This window comes from Canis lupus, chromosome 32, assembly GCF_003254725.2.
Source record: "Canis lupus dingo isolate Sandy chromosome 32, ASM325472v2, whole genome shotgun sequence".
Taxonomy (NCBI): Eukaryota; Metazoa; Chordata; class Mammalia; order Carnivora; family Canidae; genus Canis; species Canis lupus.
In genome coordinates, this window is record NC_064274.1 from 9,610,465 (window position 1) to 9,627,872 (window position 17,408).

The 17,408-nt window shown below is 34.7% G+C and overlaps 1 protein-coding gene across 8 annotated transcripts in view; it reads right to left on the reverse strand.

Annotated features, from left to right (window-relative positions):
* MAPK10 (mitogen-activated protein kinase 10) overlaps positions 1-17,408 on the reverse strand; it is a 298,702-nt gene that overhangs the window by 5,127 nt on the left and 276,167 nt on the right. For 7 of the 8 annotated variants that reach the window (XM_025425571.3, XM_025425548.3, XM_025425608.3 and 4 more), the window contains 2 exons: positions 12,335-12,398; positions 10,547-10,624 (listed from right to left, as the gene is read on the reverse strand). In XM_025425571.3, the coding sequence (XP_025281356.1) occupies positions 10,547-10,624; positions 12,335-12,398 (142 nt within the window). Of the gene's footprint in view, positions 1-5,095; positions 5,185-10,546; positions 10,625-12,334; positions 12,399-17,408 lie in introns of those variants that run through there. The other variant, XM_035709557.2, reaches the window with a different exon arrangement.

Below are 17,408 nucleotides of genomic sequence, written 5' to 3' on the forward strand. Positions count from 1 at the left end.
TAATCCAAGGCACAGTGTTAGATGGTGAAAATCAAAACAGCAACCCAGAGTCCCGGGTCACAAGATAGTCACTCTACCTTGGAAACCACTTGTAATGCTCTTAAAAGAAAACAAAAGCAAGCAAACAAAAATATCCTACTAAAAACCCCAGTCACCTCTCTCGCCTCCCATATTGTCATATAATTGGTCTGTGTAAAGCAAAGGCATTTGCATTTTTTAAAAGCTCCTAGACACTGTGTAGTAAAAGGTTGAAGACCACTGTCCTACTGAGGAAGATGAGCAGAACCTTTTAATGTAATGATCTGAACCTGGATGTTTTTAATGCAGGGCTTTTAAAAGAAACACATGTAAGAGTCCTATCCCAAAACTTTGGGCTGAGTTGGGAGTCCAGCAAACAGAATTACTTGGAGACTACAGCTCTTGAGAAATGAAGGTATATTAAATAAATATTATTGTAGTCATTAATGTGATATCAAACAAAATCCATACAGAAAGGCTATGTAGGACTTACAGTGAAACTTACCATAGACATAATAATAATAATAATAATAATAATAATAATAATAATAATAATAGAAGAAGCCAGACCACTTTTTTTTTTAAAGTAAGCTCCATGCTAGAGCATACTTTTTGATTGTGGCTTACTTTCTAGCAGGCTTGCTTACCCGGTGGTGATCTACAAAAAAAAAAAAAAACCTAAATTCCTAAAATTAAATTGAAAAGAAATATCTTATTTATCTGCTCTATGTGAATATAACGATTTTAAAACTCTGACAAGAAACTTGCTCATGGTAATCACTCAGTAATACTTGCTAAGTTATAATATCTTTGAGAACTACAAAGAACAGGTAAGCCAGAGTCATTGTAAAATATGATTAAACCATAGCACCTTGAGAACAGTTTACTTTTCCTTTTTATATATTCTTTATACTTAAGCAACATAGGTAATAAAATGCATGTTTTATGAAATAGTTTGCTACTAAAAATATCTGTAAATCATCTAATAAAATCAGAGATGAGGAAATCTCACTAAAATGTTATCTTATTTGAGTAAACATAGTGTGCAAGATATACCTGGTGAAAAATAACAAATCCAAAATACATTACGGAAGTGCTATCACAAAGATCTAATAAATCAGAAAAAATCTATAACGAACTTATATGACCCAAAACCAAAAAACAAACAACCTGACTTAGAAAAATGGGCAGAGGACCTGAATCGATATTTTTCCAAAGAAGACATACAGATGGCCAACAGATCCATGAAAAGATGCTCCATATAACACATCATCAGGGAAATGCAAATCAAACTGAGAAAGACATATCACTTGACACTTGGCAGAATGGCTAGCATAAAAAAATAAAAAAAAAAAAACAAGTGTTGATGAGAATGTGTAGAAAACTGAATATTCATATGCTGTTGATGGGAATGTAAATTGATACAGTTACTGTGTAAAACAGTATGGAGTTTCCTCAAAAAATTAAAAATAGAAATACCATATAATACAATATTTTCATTACTATTTACCCAAAGGAAACAACACTGATTTGAAAAAATATATGCACCACTATGTTTATTATAATATTATATAATGGAATGTCACACAGCCATTTGAAAAGATGAGACTGTGCCATTTGCAACAGCAGGGATGGACTTAGAGGGTATTATACCAAGTGAAATAAGGCAAAATGAGAAAGACAAATACCATATGATTTCACTCATATATGGAATCTAAAAAACAAAACAAATGCATAAACAAACAAACAAACAAAAAGCAAAATCAGTCCTATAAACACAGAGAGCAAACTGATGGGTGCCAGAGGGCAGAAGGGTAGGAGGATGGTCATAAATGGGCGAAGGGGAGGAGGAGATACAGGTTTCTAGATATGGAATGAGTAAGTCACAGGAATAAAAGGCACAGCATGGGGAATATACTCAATAGTATTGTAATAATATTGTAAGTGTAACAACACTTGCAGTGAACACAGCATAAGTGTAGAGAAGTGGAACCACCTGAAACTTATGTAACATTGTAAAATTTTTAAAAAATTTAAAGATCTATCAAGTGGAGAGATTAACACAGTCTCTTTGCTCCTGGAGTAGACATCTCTTCCCTATGGAAAAATGTGATTAAAATGTGACAATATGTGGAAAGGACCCATACACATAAGCTAAGAAAGATCATATGTATTTTATAAGTATTTTAAATTTTTATTTGTTGATTATAAACATATTTATGTAGATTATGGGGAATGTGAAAGAATACAAAAAAAGGGAACAATAGGCACTGATCCTCAAATAAATAATAACTTAAACTTTGGGTGTAAATGATTTTGCGACTGGCTTCTTTCATATAGCATAATGTTTTCAAAGTTCATTCATACTGTACCATGTAGCAATACTTTGTCCCTTTTTACTACTGAATAACACTCCATTGTGTGACTATGTCACTTTTGTTTACCTATTTATTTGTTGATGGGCATTAGATGGACAGGCCATTTCTATTTTTGGCTACTATGAATAATGTTGTTATGAACTTTCATATACAGGTTTTTATTCTTTTGGGCAAATACCTAAAGAGTGGAGTTGGTAGATCATAAATTAGCTGTATGTTTGACATTGGAGAAATTAACAGTTTTTCAAAGTGGCTACACCAGTTTACATTCCTACCAGCAGTGTATGAGGGCTTCAATTTTCTCTCCAGTACCCCTCACTATCTTTTTATTGTTGCTATCCCAGTGTACGTTAAATGGTATCTCATTGTGGTTTGCTGTTGTTGTTGTTATTGTTTTTAATTTATTTATTCATGAGAGACACAGAGTGAGAGGCAGAGACATAGGCAGAGGGAGAAGCAGGCTCCCTGTGAGGAGCCCAATGTGAGACTCGACCCCAGGACCCTGGGATGACACCCTGAGCCAAAGGCAGACGCTCAACCACTGAGCCACCCAGGCATCCCTCTCATTGTGGTTTGATTTGTACTTGCCTAGTGACTAATGATGTTGAGTGTCTTTGCATGTGCTTGTTGGCCATTTGTGTATCGCTTTGGAGAAATGTTTATTCAGATCTTATGGTCATTTTTTAAAAAAGATTTTATTTATTTACTCTTGAGAAACAGAAAGAGAGGCAGAGACACAGGCAGAGGGAGAAGCAGGCTCCATGCAGTGAGCCCGACGTGGGACTCTATCTGGGGTCCTCAGGATCAGGCCCTGGGCCGAAGGCAGGCACTAAACCGCTAAGCCACCCGGGCTGCCCCTTATGGCCATTTTTAAATTGTGTTATTTTCTTTTTATTATTAAATTGTAAGAGTTCTTTATGTATTCAGGATACAAGTATCTTATTATATAAGATTTGCAAATGTTTTCCTCCTATCCTATGGATTGTCTTTTAACTTTCCCTATGGTGTCTTTTGAAACACATGTGTTTTTTTAACTTTGATAAAGTTGAATTTACCTATTTTTTTCCTTTTGCCACTGTGCTTTTCTTGAGAAAGAAACCCTTTCTTACATATAACCCAAGATCCTAAAAATTTAGTGTACTTTCATATAAGAGTTTTAAAATCATAGCTTTTACACTTAAGTCTATGATCCATTTTGATCCATTCTTAGGTACTATATGAGGTAGGAGTCTACCCTCCTTCTTTTGTATGTGAATATCTAGCTGTCCTACCACTATTTTTGGAAAGACAATTCTTTGCCCATGCAGTTGTCTTGAAATCTTTGTTACAAATCAAAAGACCATAAACATAAGGGTTTATTTCTGGGCTCTCAATTTTATTTCATTGATCTATACGTACAGGCCAATACCACACTGTCATGAGCATTGCAACTTTGCGGTAAATTTTGAAATCAGGAAGTGTGAATCCTCCAACTTTTTTATTTTTTTCAAGATTATTTTAGCTGCTCTGTATCCCCTGTATTTCCATGTGAATTTTAAGAACAGCTGTCAATTTCAGCAAAGAAAAAGGCAGCTGTGACTATGATGAGTGTTTAATCTGTAGATGAATTTGCAGAGTATTGTCATTGTAACAATATTAAATCTAATTAGTGACTGAATGGAAGTCTTTCCATTATTTAGGTCTTTAATTTCTTTCAACAATGTTTTACTGTTTTCAGAGTAAAAATTTACAATTCTTTGTAAATTTGTATTTTATTCTTTTTGATGTTATCGTAGATGGAATTGTTTTCTGTTCATTGAGAGTATATAGAAATAGAAGTGATTGAATAAATAAGAAGTCTCAATGTCAAGGATTGGAGACCAAATGGATCAAATGATGACATATATATCTGATGAGTGTTATAATTAATCAAACTGCCTATGTTAACGAGGAAGATTTTTGTTAGTGTGCTTTATTTAAATTATGACAAAATAATCAGTTTGAAAGTTTTAAAATAAAGTTTTGGCATAATACAAATAAAAAACTACTTAAAAGTATCTCTACATAATAGTTCTGATCTTCTCTTGAGCTAGGGTTTTTCTCCTTTTCTGGCTGAAGCTGGCTATGGACATGTTCTGACGGGCACAGTTAAAGTTGAGTATTGACTCAAACAAGGGTGAGATAGAACCTAGGTGAGGCGAGGCTCCCTTTTAAGAACACAATTTGATTTTTGCAAATAAACAGAAACCTGTAACAATGGCAGCTAGAGAAATTACACAAAGAACTTTGAGGAAATTTCCCCAGAAAAACAAATTTACATGTATAAATAATACTGAATGAAAGCAACAAAACTGAAAGTAGTGTTTAATAAACTCTTCATATAAGAAGGGATCATACTGCAGATTATAAGATACACAGCACCCCCACTGCAGCTATTTTAATAATCAGCATATTGTGGAGCATTCTAAGTGTTATTTCATGTAAGCGATCTCAGTGTTACACAGTTTTGCTACATGATTACCTCAGTTTGTTTTCCTTGCTTCTTTCTATTTCTTTCATTATACTTCTTCATTACTCCTATCTCCCTCAATCTCTACTATTCAGCAAAGAATAAGCACTCAATTTAACAAAGCACTGAGTATCTTTTGTGTGTACTCCTCCAGAGAGGTGTTGTAAATGAAACCAAATTTCTCCCTTCGATGAAACTAATGAAACCACTAACCTATTTTTTGCTAAGGGAAGCCATTCTGTTGTAGTTGTCTTTCTCTGTTCATCAGCTGGCTATCTTCTATGCTGGAATGATCCTGCCCTTTATTTTATCAATATTGAATGCAAATTATAGTTAGTATTCAATCATTCAAAGTTCAGAATCTTTATCAACTATATTTCTATGGTTTCATAGACTATTGTTAATAATTTTTACAGCACAAATTCATTAGGAGATGTCTTCTCTTCTAATGCTTCCTCTATAAAATTCCCATTACATCTGCTTGTTGTATGAGAATGGGTCTTCTCAGTATAGAGAGAACTATAATGAAACAATCATGTGTATAGTCTAGCAGTGTGCTAGACTTAGAGTGGCTTCTGAGATCCAAGTATTAGCATTAGCATCTCTTTCCAACTCTGCCTTCATTGATGTTACAGCAGCAGTTTGAAATTGGTCATAATAAGAATAATTATACCACAGAAATTGGTAAATGCCATTAATCAGTCCTCTAAAAAAAGATGGTTGTTAAACATCACCTAGTCCCTCACTACTACACACAAAAAACTTTTGTTTCTTAGTGACTACTTCTATTGCACTATAATACATACTCTCTTGACTGTAGCCACTTCTGACTTTACTGGATGATCCTTTCAGGTCTCTTTTTATGTAGGTAATAAATAAACTTTGTAAACCATAAAACCAAACACAAATAAAAGAGTCAAGACATGGAACTTGGCTTCAAATTGTTAATTTACTGCCAAACAGTTTGTGAAAATACCTTAAATTGAACTGAACTGACTTGAATTTGATTATATTGTTCACTTACCCTGGATACTCTAGCAGTGTGATAAATATCCCTTCCTTCTATATTTTTTTCCAGAAGAACCAGTAGAGAAATGCATTTTTTGAAGTTTGCCATCAATAAAGCATTACAAATATTTGTTGATTAAAATTCTACTAAAAGTAACTGAAGATAGTAATAGGGTTGCAAATGAGGAACAGTAGCTACTTTCAACATTACTTGACAAAAAAAAAAAAAGCTTTCATGGAAAGAAGTTACACTAATGAAAATTTCTAAAACTAGAAGTATGTAGCCAAAAAATATTCACTATTTCAGGGAAAATGTTCTGTTTTTCTAAAGGGAATTATTTTCCTGACCCATCCATATATAAAAATAGACACAGAGAATTAAAAGAAATACTAGAATAAAAAAAAATCACTGAGATATATTCCCTTCCTTTTATGCATCATCTTGAGCCTCAACTTGTTTGGGGCTGAGATTTTGAAATAAAAAAATTGTAACTAAAAAAAATTGTAACTACTGGACTAGATCAGTGACTCTAATTTGGAAAGACACACTGCCATAGCTTGTGGAATATGGTGAGTGGTGGGGGCTGGGGTTGTATATTAGTCATCTGGGAAATTTTATCTGTCATTTAAAGATTCTATAAAATCTCTACCCATCTTGATGGGTTAGAGATAAAGCTAAGCACCTTTATTTTGGTGAGTCATTGCTACTTATGCAAGGCTTACTTCTTGGCTGGAAAGGGAGTAGTGAATGGACTGAGAAATTTTAGATTAATGATCTCCTCTATTTGTTCTAGTTCTAATATTTATAAAAAATGCTTTAGAAGAAAATTAATTTCTATACTTGGTCTGCTATTCCCTTAGCAGTCTTTACAAATCAATTCAGAAATAGCCATGCTATTCTTGAAAATAAATCACTATGCAAGTGAAATCAGATAGCAGAAGGGAGTACAATTATTTATTTAGAAACATATCTGAGGTTTAGATTTATTTCTTATTGATACACAACTCCATCAATGAATTTCAAGCCTATATATTATTCTTCAAATGCACATTTAACTTCCTATTTATATTTTAAAAGTATCACTAAAACATGAGTTTTGGTATTAGAACAATTTTGTTACTAAGAAACTGCATTAGCTTATTCTCTTGCTGCCAGGTTCCTAGTGTTGCCATGACTTAATATTCTAGGAGTCTATGTTGTAATATTACTTCATCTTAGCTATTGACAAAATAAAATATGATATGTAAACAGTAATGAAAAAAGGTGAACACAATGAAGAATGCAAAAAAGCTTTTTCAAGTTTTCTTAGTAATTGTTTCTTTTTCCTAGCACATTCTACAGAATATATATATACACACATCACATGTGTGTACACACATCCGCATGCACACACACACAGTAGCATGCTGGTAAAAATTTAATAATTTAAATTTTAAATTTAATTAATTAATTAATTAAAATATAGGGACTAGTAGGATCCATAAGAAGGCAATATCTTATTCTTTGAGAAGACATAAAAAGTCTTTTAGGACAAATATGAAAAAATATTTTGGGAAAAGGTAGTATTTGGTAAAAGAACAATTTAGAATGGGTAGTATTCTAAGAGGTGGGGATTCAGTCAAGCAAAATAGTGGTAACATGGGATTCTACAATAGATGTAGTGTGAAAATTGGAAAAACCAGGGGAATATTATAGAGGGTTGTCAATATCAGGAAAAGGTTAGTAGGCTTAAACTGGACATGATACAAAGCCACTGGAGAGTACTTGGCAGTGGAATTCCCAAGCATGTAGTCTTGCAAGATCAATTTAGGTAGAGATTAAAGTCAGCAAGATTACTTCAGGAAAACTTTAATCATGGTGGTGTTAATGGGAAGGGTTGGTAGCAACTGGGTGTAAGACAGCCAGCAAGCAGAACTTTTAGGATGTGGGAAGTCACTGTCAGTAATAATGTAAGTATGGAGTATAAGGTCAATCAGGGGTTTCAGACTGAGAGGCTGAGAAAATAGAGCTGCCATTAATAGAAATGGGAAAATTGAGAGAAAAATTTACTACTGGGATGAGTGAATCTAGAGAATGATGGGTTTGATTTTAAATAAGTTGAATCTGAATTGACAGCAATTTTATACACCCTGGTCCAGTATTCTAATTCTCTAAGGCTAATTTATATCTATCATTAAATAACTTAGTGGAATGCCTTTATTTTCCAGCCCCCCCCCCCCAGAAATAACAAACCATGATATAAAATAGTCTGGTTTTTTTCACCTTTAATGTATTTCTTGCAAACTTAAATGTTTACTTGGTCAGGATTTTGGTCCACCTATTCATAGCATGCAGTTGTATATGTAAGTAATTTTAGATACTATTCAGAATATTATCCAGCACTTGAGATTAGGGAGAAAAAAATGACTATGCAACCTTTTAATATCACACTTGAACCTTTTTTAAAAAGCCCACCTAAGGGTCACCTGTCTGTTTTGTCGAACACAACTTTGTTTGACTTAATATTCTCAATTGATTAGGAGCTAAATGCTTTACAACACTGTGAACTTGTATAAAACTAATAAAATATAATTATCATTTTTTTTCTGCCCAGTAGAAAAGATAACCACAAAGATAAGTTTGGTTATCCTGTAGGACATTTACAAATTTTAGGTTAATTTAGTGATCTTATTTCAGTATTATTTTTTTCCACAGACTACATAAATCCTAATTTCTCATATCTTCATTGAACTACCTTTGCCATTCTGCCATTTCCCTCACTAATGAGTTATAAGAAACTTCTACATGTATCCACCTTTTTTTGAATTGATAAGTATAGTTTTAATGATTGAAGAATTATGCCTTGATTATATACAAACTTCATTCCCTTACCAAATATTTAAACCTTTTTTTTTGTATGGCAGCCCACTCATCCCATCCCTTTAATGATTAATTGATCTCACTTGTATCATCCTCAGTCCCTTTTTGTCTTCCCTGAACTGTACAGTTGGCATAAATGAATCCTGAGAATAAGACTTTTGTGGAAGTGTTATGAAAGTGTTTAAAGGAAAACTGTGGATTTTATGTCATCACAGATGAACTGTTGTAGTGACCTGATTGGAGCTGAGGGGAAGATGGAAGTGGAAAAAGAAGAATTTGGGATGTCCTGAAGTAGGTGGCATGATCCCAAGCTCCTTGAAAAAATGAAAGAAGATGAATTAATGATAACTTGAATTAAAGATGAACAGAAGAGAGCCTGAAAAAAATTTGGTCTAGAGCTCTTAGGCCACCTTCACTGGATCCTGGTATTTTGACTTCTTAATGATTATAGAAAAACATGTTCTGGTCAATATGGAAATTCTTTTTTTTTAAATTTTATTTATTTATTCATGAGAGACAGAGAGAGACAGAGAGAGAGGCAGAGACACAGGCAGAGGGAGAAGCAGGCTCCATGCAGGGAGCCTGATGTGGGACTTGATCCTGGGTCTCCAGGATCACGCCCTGAGCTGAAGGCAGGCACTAAAACGCTGGGCCACCCAAGGATCCCCCATTATGCAAATTCTTAAAACAAGGAGTTTTTCTGTCCTGGTAGGTGGCATCTTGAGGTTGTTAGATTCAGCCTTTGGGTTCCTTAATCAGCAGCAGACAGAACATGCAGGTAAGTTAGGCACCACTTCTACAGACCCGTATCAGTCTGGATGCTAGAATGAGTGGGGTGGGCAAACAACCACAGTGATTTCCTTCACCTTCTTCGAGGAAAGGAAAGACTTGGGATAGAATTGGACAGTACTCGAATGAGAAAAACATGTCATAACTGAACTGTCTGTTTTAGCATCATAGTGATTTGGGGGCAAGCCAGTTGTTCAAAGAGTAGTATCAGTATGAAGAATTGCTTAATTCATCCTACATCTTTTTTCCTGAAACAATTTAAAGTGCATGAGGAAAAAAAAATTGTTTATCAAAGGTAGGGAGCCAAATCTATTTTCCTCTAAACAACTTCTCATTTGCAGCCTACATTCTTGCCAGCATGAGTTGAGTGTAGTTTAAAGCTAGAGATAAGCTATCATATTTTCTAAAACTCTTTATATATATCCCTCACATTCAGAACATAGGTCTTAGGAAAAATATATTAGCACCGAGTGTCAGCAAATTATTTCAAGTAATCCTAAAGCACTTACTAGGATCAGCAGAATATGTACAGGATACGTACAAATGTGCATTTGATTCTGTGGATGGCAAACTGAAAGATTCTCCACTGTGACTTTAATCAGAACCCATCTTACTGCTTTAACTACTGTCACACCAACCTTGGGAAGAATTTCAACAATGGAGTGACTGAGAAAAAAGGTTTTGGCTGGATGGATTCCCGACCTCTACATTGATATGGTGGTCAGAGCACATGATGGCCGTGTTTTGATGAGAAGCAGTTACCCTTTAACCAGCCCATTTTAACATTTCTTCAACAGTCACTATTATCTTAAAATGAGTCTGAAAGAACTCTTGTGCTGGTCATCATAATCAGAATAATCAGAATGAATGCCACACTACGTATCAAAAGGAATAGACCAAAAATCACTAGAGAGAAATAATCATGTGATTGGCTGCAATCCCCCCCTAGAGGCCAAAAAACATACACAAGTACTGGTTGATTAGTTATTCACTGAGAGTGAGTACCTGAAGGAGAAGGTTGTCCTTTTACAACACCGTTTTTAGTCTTTTCTTCCGAATTCATTACTTCCTTGTAGATAAGTTCTGTAAGAAACAAATAACAGTGTCATAAAAAGCAAATTTCTCTTTAATATGCAAAAAAACCCTTACTGGCTATGGACAAATAATAACATTTTGATGGGTCTGAGTAAACTACAAATCAGTTGGGATTCCTTTAATCCTCTATTTCTACATTTTCTTGCAATAGCACAGAACTGGGCAAAAGTAAGTGCTTGCATTTGACCAAACAAATGTGGGAAGAATATATATTTTACTTGGTTCTGAATTCTTTAGGGGGTTTCTGATGACCTCTAACTTTATCTCTTAAGAACTTTAGTGGCTCAGTTTTGAGCACCCATATTTCTTCTATATTCACTACCTAAAAAGTTTTCATACTCTTCTCACTTTATTACTTCCCAACAACTTTCCAACTCATTCTTCATTTTTTACTAGACTCAAATCTTGAATTTGTAAAACTAAACTTGCCTGAACCCAACGTTAACACAGTTATTACATTTATTCCCAAAATGGCATCCATTTCTGGCTTTTTCTTTGCTAGAGTCAAACATGTATATCTTTTTACATTTAAGTTTCCCCTTTTAACTAAAAATCATTCAGTGCTACTCATTCTTGCTTTGTGACAGGTTCCAATTTATATAATCATTGTCCCTTACAAGTATTTCTTTCTCCAGTTTCCAATTTAGTCCATGTTCGTCCACAAGTAATATTTATATCCTAATACCTATCTACACATGAACTCATAGGAGTACCTTCTGGTCCTTATTTAGATCAAATTAAGTCTTTTCTGTCTATCATTTAGCAGCTTTGTTTACTTGGTCCACTGTTTGTATGCGCTCATTTTCCCATATTCTCCAGCAGGACCCCTTGACCAGAGAAATCTCTTTATTACATTTATAACACCTTTTTGTTCTTTCCTACCCTTTGTTTTCCCCATACGTCCCTACACTGGTACTTTCCTGTTTTTCCCCCCAACTTATGATGATTAATTCCTTCAAAGCAGTAAATATTTCTTCCCTTCAGATCTTCTGTTATGCTCCTTCTCATTTTGACCTAATGGTTTGCTATGACCTGCATTTAGTTTTTCATATTTATTCTGCTCTGTAGTTATTTATATTAGTTTAACAATTCTCCATAGTTTCTGCTTTATTTCACTCTGAGTATAATCTTGACCATGTATTATGTGCTTGGAAGAGTTTGGTGAAAAAAATGAACTAATGTGTTTATTCATTATTTTCTTACTTTGAAGGATAAATAAGCCATTTAAATACATATATTTTCTATTTAAATTTTCAAGTCCTATAAGTGAAGTGAATGGATTCATATATTAACGTTTATTTTCTAATGTCTAAAGCCATCTTAGACATAATTTTGTTCATTCTATGTGATAGTTTTATGTAAAAACATGGAATGTGTAATTCTGAAATTTTTAATTGAAGCTTGCCCTCCATCATGACAAATGCTTTTACAATCGGTACTATTTTTTAAATGTCAGTAATTAATTCCTTTCATTCTTGAGTAAATACAATATTGTTATTGGTATAAAAATATAAAGTTTTGAAAGGGTTGAATATATATGAGGACAGTGTTAAAAAACGTTTGTTACTAAATTGCTTTAAAGGGAGATGTCAAAAAAAATAAAAAATAAATAAAAAATAAATAAAAATAATAAAGGGAGATGTCTTGAAGATAATTTGTTTTAATAAGGCAAAATTTATATTTAAGTGGTAAAGTCACCTTTCCATTCTTCAATGGTGTGCTCTCTTTCATCCAACTGTTTGTCATAAATCTGAGGTGGAGGCTGCAGAATAAAAACAAACTATAAGCTTTGTGTAATAAATATAACTAAAACTGTTACAGTGCATGGGAATACCTTGCTATTCATTGATTTGGGTGATGATCAGAATTTCATATAAATTATGGGTAATGGCAGTGGTACAGAAGTTCAAATTTTCCTACAGACTTATGAAGGATTCATTTATAAGTGGTTATTTACTGCTGACCAAATAAGGCAGCAGAATCCAAAGCAAGAGAGCACTTCCCAACACCTTCTGATTCAGGATCCAAGTCCAAGCAACTAACAGGTAGTCTTTAAAAAGCAAACGAGATGTTTGATTTCAAGAACCCAGAAGCTATTTCCCCCCATTCACTTGCCCTATAACAGAACCCTACACAAACTATTCCCAAATAATAAAATTTTGTTCCATTTTTGGATCTTCCTTCAGAAGAGTCTTTTATATCTTTCAATGGAATGTAGTACTAGTTCTTAGTAGAAAGACATATTCAGATCTAATCAACCTTTTGTGGTTTTTTTGAAGCATCATAAAATACCTTTATACATAATTGTGTGCCCTATATTTAAATGATACTTTCCCTTCTCAGACAGAAGACCCTGCCAATTGTCTATAGAGGTGGGTCACCATAAACCCCTGAGGGCCCCTTGGGAGACATGAAATGACAAGACCTTCAGTCTGAGTACTGAAGTCAGTATTTCTTTTGCTATAATGAGTTCAGAGATGGAAAAGGAGAGATTTTTCACAAATCCAGGTGCCTTCCAGGAAGGAGGGTCTCAGATAGATTACCTGGCCACTTTTCCTGATGAAGAATAAGATCTCTTATTATAAGATAGGGGAGATCTACCATGATGACCTAGGGTATAGCTCTACTTTAGGTCAAGTGACATGGAAAGGAAAACATCTCTTGGAAAATATATGACCATGAAGTAGAGAAGAGGTTAAGGAGCCTCATTGCGTGACAATGGATTGAATGAAAGAAGAACTACCAATCTCTGGTGCCATGAGAAGGGACACCCTAGAATTCATCCTATCCAATACTCCAAAAGCAAATATTGTTGTATGAAACTAAAAGAGCTACTCAATAAAGTGACTCAGGCCTATGAGGATATGCGTACCTCAAAAATGGCTGTCATAGGAAGGCTATGAACAAGATTTTCAAGAGACAGTTCCTGCCTTCTATCGGAGGTTCTTGGTCCAGGAGCAGCACCCTACTACTATAGTAGTCTCTCTTTACTACATTCAGAACCTCATGTAGCCTAAATCATGACAGACCTCGCATGAGTTACCCAGAGGTAACTGGGTGTGAAAATAGAAGAATTGGCCCAGTTGAGGCGGGGCAACTTAACACAATACCGAATTATTGAGAAATAACTACTGATGAGGCCAGACATTCATTTAACACCAGTAATTGGTACTGAGGCAAAAGGCTTTAAACCAGCTACTGTGATTCAAATGTGGCTGGCTGAGTAGTCTTTACTGAAAGAACTAAGCAAAATGAGACCCCCATCCTACTCCATGACACTAGTGAGAACACAGAAATACGGACTACATAAAGGTGAGGGGACTGGGTGATTAGGCACTGCCCTCAGGACCTGACCAAGGCAGAACCATCTACCCCAAACTCTAAAGGATTTCCGAATTATAGGAATATTATGACGTAATGAGTAAACGAGTAAAATAAAGTTATTTTTTTTAAATTTGTGAAACTGTCATCTAAGTAAGCTAATGCAAAGTCAAATACTGGCTATGTAAAGACACTTCATCAAGGGCAGGCTTCCCACTTTGCCTCTTCCTGAACATGTGTAATGCTGAGGGGAGGTCCCTTCTCAGGCACAGTCTGCATAAGCTCTCAGAGGTCTCCAGAGCTCTATGCCTTGTTGATGCCTCTTTTTTCTTCTAACAGTAAACTCAGCTCAGGATCCTGTGTGCCTGGCTTCTCCATGCAGTGGATTTTTCCATTCAAGTTTCAAAACTGAACATGGTTCAAGAGTACAGCTCCTGCCAAAGCTCATAAATGCCATTTTCTCTTTGCAACAAAACTATTTTGAGAGAGGTTCTCCTTGGATCTTCATCATACAGCTGTTGGTAATGTATAAAGCATGAAGTACATAGACTCTAACCATGTACAAACTACAAGAGAGGAAAAGTACTGAGCCCAAGACTTTTCCTTTCAACAAACCAACAGCTGCAAAACATACTTGCATTATAGGTATGGCTGAAAGAGCTACATATTCAGAGTCGTGTGTTGTTGTTGTTTTTAAGAGGGGATGTAATCACCTGCAGTGGAAGGGTACATTCATAAAAAGACGTCTTCTGAATAATAATATAAAAGAGGAATTGACCAATAATCTAAAGAGAGTAATGTCATATTCAAACATACACACATATGTGCTTGGGCTGCAATCCTTAGATGCAACTGTGCATAACACTCCCTGCCTCCATCTTCTAAAGAGAAGCCGGTGTTCTATTATTCTATTGTTCTATCTCTCCCTCCTCTTATTAAACAGGAAAGATTTTCTTTGCCCAAGTAACAATCTAAATAAAAAAGAAATAAGCAGTGAGAATAAAGAGAAGGGCCCCAGGGAGTATTTTAGGAGATTTTAGTAGATTAGAACAATTTGAGATGTGAGAAAATTAAGGATGAAGTGAAATTAAGGATAATATACAGAAAAGTTCTTAGAGCTTGTGATTTGCATGCTTTTGAATATTCCTCAAGAGAATGAAGACTCTCTTTCTGTTATTTTTGAAGATTTTGGGCTCTACTTCCTTGCTTGAAATTTTTGCAGAAAAAAAAAAAAAAAAAAAAAGAAATTTTTGCAGACATTGAGCCATGAATTCAAATGGATTACATAAACAATAACTTAATATGGATTAACTGTGTTTTATATTGATGTTATTCTATACACATGCACAAATCATTTCAATTAAATGAGGTTAACACATGGACCAATACATAATTACTATGAGTTAGTAAATATTAGAATCAATGTATTCATTTATTATTAAATTCGTTCTTTCAGTAAAGGTCTTAGGTACCTAATATGTTTCAGACTATATTAGAAATTGAAATTTCAAAACTGAATAATAAGGCTGTTGACCTCAAGGAGCTCACAATTTAGTAGGGTAAGACTCATATAAAATAGAAAATTAATATACAACATGATAAAAATTATGCATGTAATATATGGGAATAGAGTGAAGAAATTCTTAAAGTTTTTTTTAAATTTATTTATTCATGAAAGGCAGAGAGAGAGAGAGGCAGAGACACAGGCAGAGGGAGAAGCAGGCTCCACGCAGGGAGCCCGACGACTCGATCCCGGGTCTCCAGGATCACACCCTGGTCTGAAGGCAGCGCTAAATCGCTGGGCCACCGGGGCTGCCCTGAAGAAGTTCTTTAAAAATGCTAGCAAAACCTTTTGCTTCTTAGCGTAGATGATATCTGTACTAGTTTCATGAGCAAAAGGTGAGGGATGTTGTCAAAAAGAAAGGAGAAGAAGAAAAAGATGACTCTAGGCCAGGGGAATAGAACCTAGAAAACAGTATAGTGGTAGTAGATGTATATTTCTTTGTATGGGTGCACACATATGCAAAGAGAACTGGAAACAATTCTGTGATAGCAGATATAATATATGTGATCAGAAGTGACAAGAGATAAGAGCTGTGCGTAGAGAAGAAGATGGGTCAGGCAAAGGCTGGATCAAGGATGGTCTTAGGTACCATGATATGGAGCAAAAACTTCTTCCTGAAGGGGAGGAGAAGCCACTGAAGAATTTAAGAGAATGGCAAGGACAAATCTATGGCTGGATTGTTGAAAGACACAACTGAAAGCAGAGAGAAGAGTTAGGGAGTTAATGCATGATCTAGAAAATAAATTAAAAAGTCAGACTAGGGTAGGGGAAGTAAAGATGGATAGAAAATATAGATTTAATAATAATTAATAAATAGGAATAAATCAATTGGTAGAATTTTGTTTTTGATTAAATGTGTGCAATGAGAAAGAAGAATGACTCCCAGATTACTAAGCTGGGTAGTTGGACAATTATGGTATTTATGGAGCCACCTAAAGAAATAGAGAATGGAAAGAGGGAAATTCTATTGGTAGAGAGGTAAGCTAAGTGCTATGCAGGCAGAGATATCTTTCTGAGAATTAAATAGATGATTTGATGATCACAGGAATGCTGTTGTCTAGAGATGTACAGATTTGAGAATATCAGCAAGAGGTGTTTGTTGAAATCGTGACAGTGCATGAGGTCACCCATAAAGTGAATGCAGGTAGGAAGAGTAAAAAGCCAAAATGGACCCCTGTCAGACACCAAAGTTTAAAGATTGACCAGAGGAAGAGAAGGACACTAAGAAAGAAAAGGAGGAGAAGCAGAAAGGAAAGAAGAAACATTTAGAGAACTACATGCATAATAAAAATATTGCAATGCTATAGAAGTGATCAAACAGCTACAAAAAGAGGGTGTAATTCTCTATTTCTTGTAAGTGAAACAAAGGGAGATCTTGGCTTTTAAGGCACTAGAAAGGCATAATAAAAACCATGATTTTGAACCCCATAAAGATTTCCAACCTCAAAACTGCCACCACACCCAGAAAGATCCAGATAGATCCTTAATGGAAGACTTCAATACCAGATAGCAGCTAAAAAGGTAGAATAATATAAAAGAAGTGTCCTCAATGCCAGTATGGATATCAAATATAAATAAAACAAAAGGAACTGCAGAACAGATTATCACACACATGGTTTTAATGCTCTCAGATCTGCTTTCCCAACTATCTTTGAGAGTTTAATAAAGCAAGAACACTGTTCTTTATCTAATTAAGGGAAGTGAGTCACTTTTTTTTCCACTGAGAAGATACTACATGCTAGGCTCTTTATATATGCCCTTTTAAATAATCTTTAGGTCAGAAAACTAAGATTCAAAAAATTCTCTTAATATCTTAAAGTCACATAACTAATGATGGATCTTTTATTAAAACCCAATTTAAAGAATAATTCAGAGCACATGATAATA